General features: G+C 35.7%; 1 protein-coding gene across 2 annotated transcripts in view; it reads left to right on the top strand.

Annotated features, from left to right (window-relative positions):
* The first annotated feature begins 7,366 nt into the window (after window positions 1-7,366).
* Window positions 7,367-18,089, top strand: part of ARL6 (ARF like GTPase 6) — a 47,967-nt gene continuing 37,244 nt past the window's right edge. Inside the window, exons 1-3 of one of the 2 annotated variants that reach the window (XM_024759188.1) lie at window positions 7,367-8,883; window positions 10,626-10,771; window positions 12,425-12,574. In XM_024759188.1, coding sequence (XP_024614956.1) covers window positions 12,452-12,574 — 123 coding nt within the window. In that variant the 5' untranslated portion in view covers window positions 7,367-8,883; window positions 10,626-10,771; window positions 12,425-12,451. The remainder of the gene's footprint in view (window positions 8,884-10,625; window positions 10,772-12,424; window positions 12,575-18,089) is intronic. The other variant, XM_024759187.1, reaches the window with a different exon arrangement.

Genomic DNA, 18,089 nt, shown 5'->3' on the forward strand with positions numbered 1-18,089 from the left:
TCATTCTTAGAACAGTCTTAATTTGCCTTTGTTCTTGAAAGACCAAATATCATTTAACTTTTTGAAATCCTGTTACATGGAGTGAACAGTGCTAAATCATAAAGATGAATAAACAATACACTTTCAAGATTTTTACCTAATTTAAAATGTCCTCTTCTATTGCTTTTATAATAAATTAAAAGTCTCTCTTCCACATTTAGTAATTTGTAGAATGATATCTATGCATTTAGATAGCAACTGTTTTTCTAAAATTTTCACATAAACACATCTTCACTCAGAGAGAAGCCAGAATATGATTAATTACATTAGTTCAGTTTTCAAAGTAGTAACTGATGCTCTTTTTAGAATTATTTACCCAGTATTATCATTTTTTAAGTTGTAATGAAGTTTTTACTTAACTGTGCATGTTTTATTTATTGCCACATAGTAATGCTTAAATAAATCTGCTTAAAACTGTTGTCTTTAGAAGCTCTATGACAAAATTAATGACCACTCATTTGATAACAGACTTGTAACTGAACAAGCTATTTTATGTTGATGTGATTGATGTGAGCACTGTTAAAACCAATTTGTTTGAAAATCCATTGGTATTTTATCTAGAGCTATTATTGCAGTATCTTCAAGAGTATCTTTAAAATAATAGTGACAATAATAATATTCATGGACAATATAAAAATAAACAGTGACTGAGGCTTTTTAAAATTTCTGCACTGCTTGGAAAATAAGGTTTAACTTGCATAAATGTTTGTCATGGAAGTTTTTAATTTGCTTTAATGTGATGTTGTTCTCCCTATGCCATATGTATGTATTTAAAGAAAATTGTATTAATATATTTATACAATGCAAAAATCTCATTTTCTTCTTACAGATATGGAGTTTTGATATAATTTTAGGTGTTTTAGGCTTCCAAGAGAAAAAAATCAAAATGTGAGATGGGAGCATTTTTGTTTTTGGTGGGGCACAATACCTGAGCGTTCCTGACAAACATGAATATGGGTAACACTGGACTTTAAAGATCACTATATGTGCTTTATTTATGACACATTATTAATAATTTTGTTAATCATACTTCATCGTTAGATTGTGTCATTGGAAATTTGAATAACTTTGCACATTTTTCACAAACTATACTTAGGTTTAATTTTGTGTGCAGTATAAACTTCGACAGCTTAATTTTGACTTTTGATGGAATAATTGTTAATTAACAAATCTATGTTTCCTAAAATGTTAGTTATACCTTCTAAAATAACCTTATTTTTTAAAAAATCACAGGCAGAGCATGAATGCAGAACATGAAAATGGACCAAGTTCCATTAAAACTGAGGAAAAGGTAAAAAGGTAATATAAAGAGGAGTTTGTGTTAAAACTATTAATTACCTCATTAAAAATAACAAAAAATTAATAGAAAACTGTCTGAAAATTATGTCATGTTACTCTTACTGGTAATTTTGAAGCTAAAATGCATTTTGAGGATGCATTATCTAATGCATATATCTAATATAAATAAGTCCACTAATATTTGTTAAAATATGTATTGCTATATAAAATTAGAAAGAAATCTTACCAAAATATCAAAAATTTAAATTTATTTTTTAAAAGTATATTAACAGACTGAATGATCATAATTATTAACATTTCCATACTAATAGTTCTTTTGATTTCTAAGACATATATAATTAAGAATTTGCCTCCCAAAACTTGATTAGACTGTCAAAGCACTTTATACATATCACTCCTATTAATAAAAAGTTTTTCCTTCTGCTTTATTAAATGTAAAAACAGTATATATAAGATGCAGGTAAAAATAATTGACTTGAAAGGGTAGTCTTTTTGAATCAAGTTATGCTTTTACACAGATACATAAATTTTACACATAGTCTAAAAAATACAGGACCTAGATATTAGTTGTACATTATAGCTTATGATCTCTAAATGCTTGTATTCTTTCAAGGAGATTGCCTTCTCTTTTCAGTTGTTTTAAGTATTAGAAAAAAAAAGGACTGCTTTATATATTTCCATTCAGTCTTTCTAATATTGCTTGTAACCTTCCAATTCTCAGAGAAGTTGCAGCTAAAATCCGTAACATAGTGGTTAGAAATTATTAGTTTTGAAGCTACTGCTCTTATCTAATACCGGTCATATATTCCATAAAGTCTTCTGGAAAGAGCAAAATCTTTTACTTTCTCATGAATGGAAATACAAAAAGAAAGTCTTCCATTAGACTTTGTATATTCAAAGTACTGTAGTGAACATATATTTTTACAGTTACTTTTCCACTGTTTACTGTTTATTCAATTTTTAAATTTCACCAAATGGGATACTTCAAACAAAGGTAAAAAGCTATTCCATTTTTGCATCAATTGCTTATTTTCTATGGAGTATCCAAAAATTCCTTTCAGGAAGCAAAACATTCCCTTTCCCACCTCACAACTTTGATCACTCTACCATTAAATGAAATAGTTAGGTGTCTGTATTTTAATATAAAGAATAGCAACAACAAAAAAATTATGATTTGTCCAGTTAAAGCTATTTACACTATGGGGAACAGATATAATAAACAAACAAACACAATTAAATCTAGTGTGTTTGCTAGTCCAAAACTGTATAATTCCTAATTTTAAAAATAGTATATATACATATATACTGATTTACTTTAAATGTATATTTATCCATAAGTCCATTCATTCATTAACTAATGCTTACTAAACATTATCTTGTACAAGTGTCTTATTCTCAACACAGAGGACACAAAGCGACCAAGACAAGCAAAAAGCCCCTGTCTCATGGAATTGACCTTCTAGTGGTAAAGACACACAATGAAGAAGTACTGATAAGTGCTATGCTGAAAATTAAATTAATATTGTTACATAGCATGACTGTGGCTTCTTTATATTAAGTGGTAAAGGAAGTCTTCTCTGAGGATGTGATATTTAAGCCGATGTATGAAAAGCATGAAGGAACCAGTCATGAGAAAATCTGGGGGAATTCCAGGCAGAAGGAATAGTTTAATGTGTGAGACTTAAGAGTGTTCGAGGGTAGAGAGAACAGTGTGCTTGGTACACAGCTGATGAGCCAAAGAGAGGCAAAAATGAGATGGGGGTCAAAGAACATTTATGAGGCTGCTACAGTAGTTTAAGCAAAAAAGAAAAAACAAGGTGGCTTTTGTTAGAGAAGAAGTAGTGAAGATGGAGAGAAGTAGATGGATGTCGGGTATGTTTGAAGACAGGGCTTGCTAATGGATTGGCCCTGAGGGATGAAGAGAGAAAAATTGAAGATAAATTCTACATTTGAAAAATAAGAAATATAGTCAGTGGTGGTGCAGGAGAAGCAGGTTTGGAGGGAAAAAAATCAGGAGTTTGGTTTTAGCCATGTAATGCCTGAGATACCTGTTAGATATTCAAATGGAGATATTGAGCAGACAGTTGTATATAAGAGTTCCAAGGAGCGATCAGGGCTAGACATCAAGATTTAGAAGCCATCAATATATATATGGTATTTAATGTTTTTAAATCACCTGGGAAAAGCCTGTAAGATAGAGAAGTAGGCATTGATTGAGATCCAAGGCATGTCAATGTAGAAGTTAGGTGGAGAATTAGAAACCAGCAGAGGACCCTGAGGAGTGTAAGGTAACGTACAGAACAAAAAACCAATTGGCCATCTGGATTAAATGCTTTAAGAAGCCAAGTTTAAAGTAAAGAAATGACCGTTGGGCTTGGCAACATGGAAGTTACTGACGATTTTGACAAGGGCAGTCTCTATGAAGTAGTGAAGTCAAAGCCTGAGTGAAGTGGATTGAGAAGATACTTTAGAAAAGAAGGTGGAGTCAGTATCTATACACAACTCTTTCAAGAATTTTTACCATACGAAAGCAAGAGGAACAGGGCAGTAGCTGAGTAGTGGAAGTAGATATGGGGTCAAGAAAGGGGTGTGTGTGTGTGTGTGTGTGTGTGTGTGTGTGTGTGTGTGTGTGTGTGTGTTTAGAGAAAGGATGCTAGGGAATATTTATATATGAATGAGAACGATCTGGTAGAAAGGGGAAAACTGATTATGCAAGAGAGAATTTAATTAGAAAAGGCTTTGAGAAGTAGAGGGTTAGGATTCATAGCTTAAGTTGGAAGGTTAGTTTTTGACAGGAGGAGACAGAACTACAATGGGAGGGAAGGCAGAGTGTGTAATATGCAGATAGGTTGGTAGATTTATGGTAGAAATGTAAGGATGTTACTGTGTGAGTAGTCTTACTTTACCAAGAGGAAATAAAAGTCAGTATAAGGAGTGGGAAGCAGGTATAGGCTGGAGAGATGTGTAAATAGTTGGAAAGGGGGAACACACACACACACACACACACACATATATATATGTGCATATATAAACATAGTCAATGGGGATTTGTATGTAATACACCACAGGAAAAAGACCTATTGTATAAAATATATTAAAGCCATTTTACTAAATATTCTTGAGACATCTTATTTGGAAGACCTGAAACTGAATCCTGAGCTTTTCCAAGGATGCTGATAACAGAGTCCTCTTTCCATAATGTAGAGATTAAGTGAGGACTTCTTAATGCCATAGATACTTCCCATGTTTTGTTATTTTTGTCTACTACAGTGTAAAAGACAGAAACATCTTGTAGCCATTCTAATTCAAAGCTTATGAAAATTAGTTTAATGCTTAAAGATGTGTATTATATATTCAAGCCGTCAATTTTCTCAAAACACTATTTTGAGATGGTTTGAGCCCACATCTGAAATTAAAATAAATAACTAAATAAAGGTAATCAGGCTCTAATCGTTTGGTAAAACAATATTTTATTTTGTTTTGTTTTCATATAAAAACATCTGTCGTTTAGGAGAAACACAAGGGCGATATATTTTTTTTTTCATTGTGCCCTCTCTATCCTATAGGAAGGATGTGACTTTTTCATTGTGCTTGGAGCTTTATTTCTGGATAGGCTGTATGTAATTCAGTGTGTTGGAATTTATACGTGCATATTTGTTCTTTGGATTTGATGTAAAATTAGACTGTGAATAATGGAATAAGATTGCTCTCCATTTTTTTCTGTTTTAGCATAGCCAAAAATATAAAGATATATGTGTACATATAAATATGCATTTATTAAACTCAATATTTAAATGGCCATATCAAGTATTAAATGGTAGATTTGACAGTTGCAGTGTATTCAAAATAAAAGTTATAAAAATCTTTGTAGCACAAATCCTAAAAAGTTTATTTAAATACTAAATAGTACACTTATATTAAATGCCTAGATAACAACTGTCTAGGCTGAGACATTTAGTCCCTCAGAGAGTAATATTTGACTAATGATAAACTGCAGCTGAAAACACTTTTTCTTCCTATGATTTTTAAAATGTATCTCTTTGTAACCTGTCATAAAGTTATTTATCATTAATTATGGATTTAGCACTGTACCCATCTACTCTTGCAAAAAGGGGAAAAGATCTGTTTGTGAGAAGGAAGTGCAGCACTGCATTATTTTTTCTCTTTAGTATTACATCACTATTTACAGCTTCAATATATGCCTTTCACTCAGGTTCCTTACACAGCCTATCTTCTTTTTTCTGGTTGTATCACAATATGGTAGAAAGATAAACACAGTAAGAGGGTGTTTACAACAGAACTGCAATCCTACCTATTATCTACTTCACTATGACAATGAAGTAGTCCAGACTTACTTGAAGGTGGTATTGTTTTCAACTTATAAAATCTACTGTAATATTATGATGTTCCATGTATATTTTCACATGCTGGCATGCTTACAAGTTATAGTGTTATAAAATGCTCAGCTCTCAATGAGGGATTGTTTGCGGTGAATTGCATTACATATGTCATCTATCTATTTGCTGAAAGAATATGGTGTTTAGCAAAACTACCTGCTGAGCAACATAAGATTTTTGTACAAAGTACAAGTTACTAATTATTGTATTTTATTTTTCTATGATTTCCTAAGAGGCATTATCAGGGTCTTACAGATGGAGTAAGCCTGTTTATTAAAATATCTATTAGCAAATAAAAGTTACAGTTCTAGTGGTTGAATTTGTGACTTTTTTGTATTGTCGTGTTGATCATATTTAATATAATTTATCTTTTAGTCTATTAAATCTAGATGCTCTTTACATATATTAGTAATTTTGGAGACAAAATCATAGCTGTAATTTTTCACAATAATAGCATTAAGGTCAAGACATAAATTCACATAAGTCACTATAAATAATTAGTACATATTTTTATAGTGATTTTATATCAGCAAAATATTTTTTGAGATTCAAGTGAATTAAATTGTTCATTGCATAGGTAATACTGTATACAAATTGCAGATGACTGACAGATACACATAATGTACAACTGTTCAAACAGCTTTAGACTAATATTTATTCCAAAAACATCCAGTAAATTACCAATCATGGATTTTCTATATTTTTTTAAAGTTGCTGGTAAGAAAATATATTAAAAGTATCCTGAGTTAATCACAATAGCACTGTGCTCACCATATCTCACTCTTCTCTCTTTTATAATTCTTACCACAGTTCCAAAAGCCAGTATGAAATTTAAACTGGTAATAAAGTACTTGAAACTTTCTTTCCTTATACAGGTATCTTAAGAAGCCTTCATAAAATTAAGAACCATTTTTAAAGCTTCTTATTCTCATAGTAAGGAGACCCAAACTAACTTCTTAAATCAAGTGAAACCAATTTTCATGCTGAGCCTTGAGTGTATTGTTGAGAGCTGTTTTGGTTGGCAAAGCACCAAAACAGCAGATTCAACCATATGAAGTATTTACTTTTTTAAAGGTTGTTAGTTTCAAAACGGACATTTTCTAGATTATTGAGTAGATTGTGGGTTTCATGACCACTATTTCATCTCTAATAATAAGAAGCCAACATATCAACTACACTTATCTAAGATAACTATTTACTTAGCTAAATTTTTGTAAGAGAATTATGTACCTTAAGATAACTATTCACTTAGCAAACTTTTAAAAAAGAATTATGTTATCTGCTTAAATTGACTGAAAAGTTGGATATCCAGTCTCTCCATTTCATTTCCAGCAGAAAATATCAACTCCAAACAGGAAAAATTGTCTGTACACTGTTTCCTGAAACATAAGATTTCTACTTAGCTCTAAGGAAAAAAAAAAAAAAGTCAAAATCCGGCTGTAAGTACTTAGCTTCCAACTTTTATCAAAGTGAGTCACAATACCCAGACACACAGAAAAGTAATTACTACCTCACTGTAAATTCAGTGTCAGAAGTTAAAGGACCACATTTAAAAATCTTACCCATATAATAAAAATTGCAATACAAAGGAAGACAGGAAATTGTTTATTGAACACCTACTATGTGCCAAACATACACATACCTCTGTTACCTACTTATTCCTCAAAACCACCAGATGAGATATTTAGTGTCTTTTTGAAGGTGAGGAAGCTGAACAATAGAGCAGCGTTAACTGGTCTAAGGCTACACAATAAGGCGGAATATATTTCCATACTCCATTTTTTCAAGGACATTGGTAAGTAAGTTCTTTTGGATACGCAACTATAGGGTTTTTTTGTTTTTACGTTTTGTTAGTTTTCATCTTTCAACAAGAGTCACTAGCCCAGAACATTTTTTTTCCATTGTAAAAATAACAGAACCGCATTTGAAAATTTGGAAAATAAAATAAAATGCATCCCATGATTATGCAAATACAACCTTTCCCCCATTATTACTTTTATATAATTCCTTCTAGTCTCTTTTTCCACTCTGCTAATCCACTTAATAGGCCGAAATTGATAAGCCAAAGAACAGGTAGGGTAGTAAATATAACACTAGGTAGCTGGAGGGGGTAAAGAATCTCATACTCCTGGCTAACAAAGGAGATAAGTCATTTACTATTACTGTAATATCCCAGAGCAATTTAAGAGGGTGGCTAACTTTAAGCATTGAGACTACAGATACCTGACCACCTGCCGATTTGATTCTGGGGACTGTACTCTAATCGCAGGGGATTATGCCTCGTGGAAATCTCTTCAGGAGATCAGACACCTCAGAAACCAGGTTCAGGCAGACTTCCTTTGCCGAATAATGCCTGTGAGTTTATCTCCTCTCCTTGCCCGCACGAACGGTTTTGCTTCTCCAGGACTCCGGGGTCTGAGGCCTAACGGCCTGTTAAAGGGTGGATGCGATGGGCAACCAGGCAATTCTGGCGTACTTCTCGCCCTAGAGCTCATGGTCGGGTCCCGCAGTTGTCGCCACCGCGCTGCGCCCATGCTCGACGTCGACGCAGACTCCTCAGCGCTCTGGGCGCCACAAAGTGCGCCGCTCCCTCTGAGCTGACTTTCCCGAGAGGGCGGAGAGACCGTGCGGCGAGAAAGGACCGAAGCCAACGCGGACGCCGAACACTTCCCAGCAGGCTGTGCGCAAGCCTACAACTGCCATTATGCTCCACCGGGGAACGGCGGGGATCCTCGCTGGGAGGCGGCAGTTCACCCCTTCAACCTCGCTTACACTTCCTCAGTACTCCTCGCTATGCCTCTGACATTTGGGGGAGCTCTTCAATCCCTTAACAGGAGCACGGCGGCGGACGCGCTGAGACCTGAGGAGGCGTGGCTCCGCACCGGAAAAGCCTCCGGTTGCCCGGGGAACGCCACGCACCAAGGCGCCTGACCCGCCACTGATGCTTGGGCTGAGCCAGAGGCTGCCTCTTCACCCAACTTGCGGAGGCGGCTTTGCTCAGACCCAGGAATCCTTCCTGTGGAGGCCTAGAGAGGAAGGCTGAGGGACGCCCGCACCATATTCCCATTGCAGAGAGGGATACGAGCGAGTGCGTCCATTACTGTTCTTCAGCAGCTCCCGGGCCCGCAGGACTAATCTCAAAGACCAGGTATCTCCCCAACCCCAGTTTTTGTATCCAGCGCCACCCCCCAGTCCCCTCCGCCACCAATTTTAGAATTGCTCTTCCTCATGTTTTTCACTCCGTGTGGTGGTTTCTAATGTGTGAGAACTAGAAAAGAAGAAGTGGGCTATGGACCCCAGAAAACTCATGGAACTGCTTTGGGTGAATTTTTGTTTGATTGGATGGTTTTAACACTACCCGATTTGGGCCTCTTTGTTTGCTGTGTGGGAAGTATAATTGAAATTTCATCATCAAAAACTGAAAGCTGAATAAAAATATTTATTGGGGGTAGTGAGAGTGTGCTATAATTCACTCTAGAAACATTTTTAAAGTTACAAAGTACCATTCATGGTGTTTTCTTTGCTCGACCACTCTCTCTGTGTAGCCTGCCTTCCAAGCTCGTAACTATGGGTAACATCCTAATTCTTCAGGACTTTTCTGGCAACAAGTTAAAAAAAAAACTTTAGAAAGCAGATTCTGGGACTTCCCTGGTGGTCCAATGGTTAAGACTCCTCGCTTCCACTGCAGGGGGCCCGGTTCAATCCCTTGCTGGGGAACTAAGATTCCCTCTTGACGCCTGGAGGGGCCAAAAAAAAGAAAGAAAGAAAAGAAAAGAAAGCCGTTCCTCAGATAACAGCCAAGAGAATTTGATTGGCTGGTTTGCAGAGAGAGGAAAACAGTAAAATAAGAAACTGGAAAGGTAGATTGGAGCCAGATTGTGAACTTTAAAAGCTATGCATGGAAGTTTAAACTTTATTCTAAAATCCTGAAGTTCTCAATAGTGACTGTACATCAGAAACACTGTGTAGCTTATTAAAATACAGATGCCCTGATTCCATCTTCAGAAATACTAATCCAGCTAGCTGATTCCAGTGTGCAGCCAGGGTCGAGAATCATGGCTATGGGAGTAGGTTGCTACAGAAAACTTTTACTGTATCTCCTGCTGTGCACTTAGGACATGGTTAATGAATGTCCAGTGACTTAAGTTATCTTGTTTCCTTATTTCATGCAAGCAAAAAGTAAATTTATAAAGATGTATAATTACTAAGAAATAGAAGCATATATAAGGCTATATGATAGTTGTTTATAAAGCAACTTCAATAAATGTAATTATATCTCTTAGAACAACTGACTTTTATTTTTTATTTTATTATTATTTTTTACATCTTTATTGGAGTATAATTGCTTTACAATGGTGTGCTACTTTCTGCTTTATAACAAAGTGAATCAGTTATACATATACATATGTTCCCATATCTCTTCCCTCTTACGTCTCCCTCCCTCCCACCCTCCCTATCCCACCCCTCTAGGGCTGATCTCCCTGGGCTATGCGGCTGCTTCCCACTAGCTATCTATTTTACGTTTAGTAGTGTATATATGTCCATGCCACTTCTCTTTTAAATTGCATATCCCACAGTATTTCAGTAACAAGCATCAGGTGTTTGATAATCCATGAAAAAGGGGACAGAAAATCACAATCCGATGTTCTATGAAAAAACGAATATTCAAGTATCAAGCTTTTGACAATCAATGCTTTATTGTAGATGCCCAGAGGGGGATGATATGAGAAGTGGTCATATTTTTTAAAATCTATTCAAAATCGTATGGGAATTGGAAAACAAGATATAAACCTATATCAATATGCTTAGTACAATTAATAACAAAGTGAGTAATAGCAAATTTACCTTGAATTAAAATGGTCTGTGTGAATTGTTTCATGATATCCGAAGGCTAACTTAAAGTAGATTCAACAGATGTCTATCCCTAAGCTGAGATTTAAAGGAATGGGTTGAGTGAGATTTGAATCTCCAACACAAGGAGAGAAGTCGATTCAAGCGGCACAAATGGAGTACCTGAAGTCAAACCCATCCCTTGGGTAAGACAACTGTGGCCCCATGTTTGGGTGGGGTGCTTTACCTTCTCTTTTCTGCACATCATTGGAATTCAGTTTTGAAATTTCTGTCCATAATGATCTCTGAAGGGGCCTAAGCAAAACTAATGATGCAGCCACCTTTCAGATGCAGTTGTCTTGGAAGCTTCTTATTTTTTAAGTTGCTGAATCCTCATCCTTCAAGGTATGGTCTTGCCTTTTTGGTGTGGAATAAAAAAATACTGAAGGAGCTGTAAGATGACAAGCTTCTGGAACCTTAGATGGAGATGAGGATAAATCAATTAAATGAAACTGATATTTAGAGGGTTTTTTGTTTTGTTTTGTTTTGTTTTTTAAGAGAACTTTGAAAATGGTGGTTTGGAGAGTAATAGGAAATGTTTGGAATACAGGTGTATTGTAGTTATTGCTGTAGCAGTCCCTGCAGCAGTTGAGGGCTGGCAAAAGTGGTATCTCTCTTCTCTCACCACATAATAATGTTTTGGGAGGTGGGGGTGGTGATGGACCCAAAGGAAGAACCTTTGGAAAGTTTCATTTGGAGACCTGAAGTCTAAATCTAACAGTACCTTAGAAGGGTATGAATAGCCATAAAGTTATCACATAGCCAGCAATGCATCATCAGCAGTTTTATCTGACTTCAAAATGCTTGTGTTTGGATTACTGATGGATTTTTTTGAAAGTTTGCATTGGAAGGATTTTTTTTTCCAAAGAAAGAATTGATAAACAAATGAACACTTCAGGGACAAGTTAACAAAGAATCTTTTGTGGTATTTGAGAAAATGAGATGAAAATGTAAGATTGGTATTTACATTCATATTCTTTACTAGTACACTAGTTAAAATTCTTTTAAAATGATACTTGACAGGATAGTTCATGTAAGTTATAGTTTCAAAGAAACAGGTATTTATTAAGGTTCAAATTGTGTGTGTGTTTTATACATAACCTTCTTCCCAAATGGGTTTGTGGTGACTTACAAAGATATACGTAAGGACTAAGGAAAAATTAAGATAAATATATCAGTTAGGATTTTTTGTTTCTTTTGATAGAAGACATAACCTAAACTGGATATAATCAAGCAAAGAAACAAAAATGGTGAATTTAATGTTTATTACTTTGTATTATTGCAAACTACAATGGGGCTGGCTTTAGAAAAAGATTTGACCAGTGGCTCAAATGATGTAGCCAAAATCTCAGTTTTTCTCTGTTATTCTGGTCTGCCTTCTCACTTTCTAAGCTTCAGCATCAGGCTTCACATGAACGCCATTGCCCATACATTGTTCCAGATTTCCAGAAAAGGCTGCAAATATTCTCAAGTATCACAGATGGCAGACTCCACATGATTCTGAGTTTAACCACATTTTCTTCTTAAGTATTATATGTTACGATGAGAAACGTACAGTTATTTCAAGGGCATTATTCTGTGTTGCCAGGGGTTATTATCCGCCAATCTGCGTTTCAGTTAAGACTCCTTTCTGGTAATCAGCTTAAACTCTGTTTACTAAATGCAAAGCTATGTTGACATGGTTTTCACAATATCACTGTGTCTTTAAATTCTGAAATTTGGGATACATATGCTCATATTTTCTATTCTTAAGGTGCCTGTGGGTAATATATCTTTTTTTTTTTTTTCCTGACTTGCAGCTGGTTTGTAAATACTTGACTCACATTATGGGATTGCTAGACAGACTTTCAGGCTTGCTTGGCCTGAGGAAGAAGGAGGTGCATGTTTTGTGCCTTGGGCTGGATAATAGTGGCAAAACAACAATCATTAATAAACTTAAACCTTCAAACGTAAGTATATTTATTAGATACTTTGTGTATTTTCTTTTTTATAAAGGACTGTTTTTATTTTTTATAATCCATTATTTTTTTTTATTGGAGTAAATTTGCTTTACAATGTTGTGTTAGTTTCTGCTGTACAATGAAGTGACTCAGCTATATGTATACTTATATCCCTCCCTCTTGAACCTCCCTCTCCTGCTTCTTCCCCATCTAGGTCATTACAGAGCACCAGGCTGAGCTCCCTGTGCTATACAGCAGGTTCCCACTAGCTATCTATTTTACACGTGGAAGTGTATTTATGTCAAACCTAATCTCCCAAGTCACCCCACCCTCCCTTTCCCCCCGTATCCACATGTCCGTTCTCTATGTCTGCATCTCTATTCCTGCCCTACAAATAGGTTCATCTATATCATTTTTCAAGATTCCACATATATGCGTTAATACACAATATTTGTTTTTCTCTTTCTGGCTTACTTCACTCCGTATGACAGACTCTCAGTCCATCCATGTCACAAAGAACCCAATTTTGTTCCTTTTTATGGATGAGTAATATTCCATTCAATATATGTACCACATCATCTTTATCCATTCATCTGTCATTGGACACTTAGATTGTTTCCATGTCCTGGCTCTTGTAAATAGTGCTGCAGTGAATATTGGGGTGCATGTGTCCTTTTGAATTATGGTTTTCTCTGGGTATATGCCCAGTAGTGGGATTGCTGGGTCATATGGTAGTTCTATTTTCAGTTTTTTAAGGAACCTTCATACTGTTCTCCATAGTGGCTGTATCAATTAACATTTCCACCCACAGTGCAAGAGGGTTCCCTTTTCTCCACACCATCTCCAGCATTTATTGTTTGTAGATTTTTTGATGATGGCCACTCTGACCGGTGTGAGGTGATACCTCATTGTAGTATTGATTTGCATTTCTCTAGTAATTAGTGATGTTGAGCATATTTTCATGTGCCTCTTGGCCATCTGTATGTCTTCTTTCGTGAAGTATCCATTTAGGTCTTCCGCCCATTTTTAATTGGGTTGTTGGTTTTTCTGATATTGAGCTGCATGAGCTGTTTATATATTTTGGAGATTAATCCTTTGTCTATTGTTTCCTTTGCAAATATTTTCTCCCATTCTGAGGGTTGAATTTCCATCTTGTTTATGGTTTCCTTTGCTGTGCAAAAGCTTTTAAGTTTAATTAGGTCCCATTTGTTTATTTTTGTTTTTATTTTCATTACTCTAGGAGGTGGGTCAAAAAAGATCCTGCTGTGGTTTCTGTCAAAGAGTGTGTTTCCTATGTTTTCCTCTAAGAGTTTTATAGTGTCTGGTCTTACATTTAGGTCTTTAATCCATTTGGAGTTTATTTTTGTGTATGGTGTTGGGGAATGTTCTAATTTCATTCTTTTACATGTAGCTGTCCAGTTTTCCCAGCACCACTTATTGAAGAGGCTGTCTTTTCTTCATTGCATGTTCTTGCCTCCCTTGTCACAGTTTAGGTGACCATAGGTGTGTGGGTTTATCTCTGGGCTTTCTATCCTGTACCATTGATCTATATTTCTGTTTTTGTGCCAGTACCATACTGTCTTGATTACTGTAGCTTTGTAGTATGGTTTGAAGTTGGGTAGCCTGATACCTCCAGCTCCGTTTTTCTTTCTCAAGATTGCTCTGGCTATTCAGGGTCTTTTGCCTTTCCATACGTATTGTAAAATTTTTGTTCTGTTTCTGTGAAGAATGCCATTGGTAGTTTGATAGGGATTGCATTGAATCCATAGATTGCTTTGGGTAGTATAGTCATTTTCACAATACTCATTCTTCCAATCCAAGAACATGGTATATTTCAGCATCTGTTTATGTCATCTTTGATTTCTGTCATCAGGGTTTTATAGTTTTCTAAGTACAAGTCTTTTGCCTCCTTAGGTAGTACGTTTATTCCTAGGTATTTTATTCTTTTTGTTGCAATGGTAAATGGCATTGTTTCCTTGATTTTTCTTTCTGAATTTTTGTTGTTAGTGTATAGGAATGCCAGAGATTTCTGTGCATTAATTTTGTATCCTGCAACCTTACCAAATTCATTGATTAGTTCTAGTAGTTTTCTGGTGGCATCTTTAGGATTCTCTATGTATACTATCATGTCATCTGCAAACAGTGACAGTTTTACTTCTTCTTTTCCAATTTGTGTTCGTTTTGTTTCTTTTTCTTCTCTGATTGCCGTGGCTAGAAATTCCAAAACTACGTTGAGTAAGAGTGGCGAGAGTGGCCATCCTTGTCTTGTTCCTGGTCTTAGTGGAAATGCTTTCAGTTTTTCACCATTGAGAATGATGTTTGCTGTGGGTTTGTTGTATATGGCCTTTATTACGTTGAGGTAGGTTCCCTCTGTGCCCATTTTCTGGAGGGTTTTTATCATAAATGGGTGTTGAATTTTGTCAAAAGCTTTTTCTGCATCTCTTGAGATGATCATATGGTCTTTATTCCTTAATTTGTTAATATGGTGTATCACATTGATTGATTTGCATATATTGAAGAATCCTTGCGTTCCTGGGATAAATCCCACTTGATCATTATGTATGATCTTTTTAATGTGTTGTTGGATTCTGTTTGCTCCTATTTTGTTGAGGATTTTTGCATCTGTGTTCATTAGTGATACTGGTCTGTTGTTTTTTTGTGTGTGTGTGATATCTTTGTCTGGTTTTGGTATCAGGGTGATGGTTGCTTTGCAGAACAAATTTGGGAGTGTTCCTCCCTCTGCAATTTTTGGGAAGATTTTGAGAAGGATTGGTGTTAGCTCTTCTCTAAATGTCTGATAGAATTTGCCTGTGAAGCCACCTGGTTCTGGACTTCTGTTTGTTGGAAGATTTCTAATTACAGTTTCAATTTCATTACTTGTGATAGGTCTGTTTATATTTTCTAATTCTTCCTGGTTCACTCTTGGAAAATTGTACCTTTCCAAGTATTTGTCCATTTTTTCGTGGTTGTCCATTTTATTGGCATATAGTTGTTTGTAGTAGTCTCTTATAATCCTTTTTTTCTGCAGTGTCAGAAGTGATTTCTCCTTTTTCATTTCTAATTTTACTGATTTGCGTCCTCTTTTTTTCTTGATGAGTCTGGCTAAATGTTTATCAATTTTGTTTATCTTCTCAAAGAACCAACTTTTAGTTTTATTTATCTTTGCTAATGTTTTCTTCATTTCTATTTCATTTATTTCTGCTCTGATCTTTATGATTTCTTTCCTTCTACTGACTTTGGGTTTTCTTTGTTCTTCTTTCTCTAGTTGCTTTACATATAAGGTTAGATTGTTTGAGATTTTTGTTTCTTGAGGTGAGAATGAATTGCTATAAACTTCCCTCTTAGAACTACTTTTGCTGCATCCCATAGATTTTGGGTTATGGTGTTTTCGTTGTCATTTGTTTCTATTTTTTTTTTAATTTCTTCTTTCATTTCTTCAGTGATCTCTTGATTATTTAGTAGTGCACTGTTTAGCCTCCATGTATTTGTATTTTTTGCAGTTTTTTTCCTGTAATTGATTTCCAGTCACATAGCGTTGTGGTCAGAAAAGATGCTTGATACGATTTCAGTTTTCTTAAATTTACTGAGGCTTGATCTGTGACCCAAGATGTGAACTATCCTGGAGAATGTTCCATGTGCACTTGAGAAGAAAGTGTATTCTGCCACTTTCAGATGGAATGTCCTATAAATATCAATTAAATCTATCTGGTCTGTTGTGTCATTTAAAGCTTGCGTTTCCTTATTTATCTTCTGTTTGGATGACCTGTCCACTGGTGTAAGTGGCTTGTTAAAGTCCTGTACTATTATTGTGTTACTGTCGATTTCCCCTTTTATGGTTGTTAGCATTTGCCTTATGTATTGAGGTGCTCCTATGTTGGGTGTATAAATATTTATAATTGTTATACCTTCTTCTTGGATTGATCCCTTGATCATTATGTAATGTCCTTCCTTATCTCTTGTAACAGTCTTTATTTAAAAGTCTATTTTATCTGATACGAGTATTGCTACTCCAGCTTTCTTTTGATTTCCATTTACGTGGAATATCTTTTTCCATCCCTTCACTTTCAGTCTGTATGTGTCCCTAGGTCTGAAATGGGTCTCTTGTAGACAGCATATTTATGGTCTACTTTGGTATCCATTCAACCAGTCTGTATCTTTTAGTTGGAGCATTTCATCCATTTACATTCAAGGTTATTATCGATATCTGTGTTCCTACTACCATTTTCTTAATTGCTTTGGGTTTGTTTTTGGGGTCTTTTTCTTCTCTTGTGTTTCCCACATAGAGAAGTTCCTTTAGCGTTTGCTGTAAAGCTGGTTTGGTGGTGCTGAATTCTGTTAGCTTTTGCTTGTCTGAAAAGCTTTTGATTTTGCCGTTGAGTCTGAGTGAGATCCTTGCTGGGTAGAGTAATCTTGGTTGTAGGTTTTTCTCTTTCATCCCTTTAAGTATATCCTGCCACTCCCTTCTGGCCTGCAGAGTTTCTGCTGAAAAATTAGCTGATAACCTTATGGGGATTCCTTTGTATGTTATTTTTTGCTTTTCCCTTGCTGCTTTTAATATTTTTCCTTTGAATTTAATTTTTGTTGGTTTGATTAATATGTGTCTTGGTGTGTTTCTCCTAGGGTTTATCCTGTATGGCATTCACTGTGCTTCCTGGACTTGGGTGACTATTTCCTTTCCCATGTTAGGGAAGTTTTCCACTGTAATCTCTTCAAATATTTTCTCAGACCCTTTCTTTTTCTCTTCTTCTTCTGAGACCCCTATAATTTGAATGTTGGTGCGTTTAGTGTTGTCCCAGAGGTCTCTACGATTGTCTTCAATTCTTTTCTTTCTTTCTTCCTTATTCTGTTCCTGGGCAGTTATTTCCACCATTCTCTTCCAGCTCACTTATTTGTTCTTCTGCCTCAGTTATTCTGTTATTGATTCCTTCTAGTGTGTTTTTCATTTCAGTTATTGTGCTGTTCATCTCTGTTTCTTTGTTCTTTAGTTCTTCTAAATCTTTGTTAAACATTTCTTGTATTTTCTCAATCTTTGTCTCCATTCTGTTTCTGAGATTCTGTATCATCTTTACTGTCATTACTCTGAATTCTTTTTAGGTAGGTTGCCTATTTCCTCTTCATTTATTTGGGCTTGTAGATTTTTTAAGTGGAGCTGGGTCTTAGTGCCGAGATGAGGACCTCTGGGAGACCTCACTCCAATGAATATTCCCTGGGGTCTGAGGTTCTCTGTTAGTCCAGTGGTTTAGACTCGGAGCTCCCACTGCAGGAACTCTGGCCTGACTCCCATCTTGTGAACCAAGATCCTGCAAGATGTGTGGGGCGGCAAAAAAAGAAAAGAAAAGGAGCAGAACGATAACAAAGAGTAAAAAATAAAATTAGATTAGAAAACTAACAGATTTGTTAGAAAGAATAAAAATATAGTTGAAACAACAACAGAAGGTAAAACAGAGCCCCCATAGTAAGGAGAAAAAGAAAAATAAATCCAGAAAAAGCCTTGGCTGTGGGGGGCAGGGGTGGGGTTCAGGTG

The sequence above is a fragment of the Neophocaena asiaeorientalis genome, unplaced genomic scaffold (genome assembly GCF_003031525.2).
Source record: "Neophocaena asiaeorientalis asiaeorientalis breed wild unplaced genomic scaffold, Neophocaena_asiaeorientalis_V1.1 scaffold197, whole genome shotgun sequence".
NCBI classification, from domain to species: domain Eukaryota; kingdom Metazoa; phylum Chordata; class Mammalia; order Artiodactyla; family Phocoenidae; genus Neophocaena; species Neophocaena asiaeorientalis.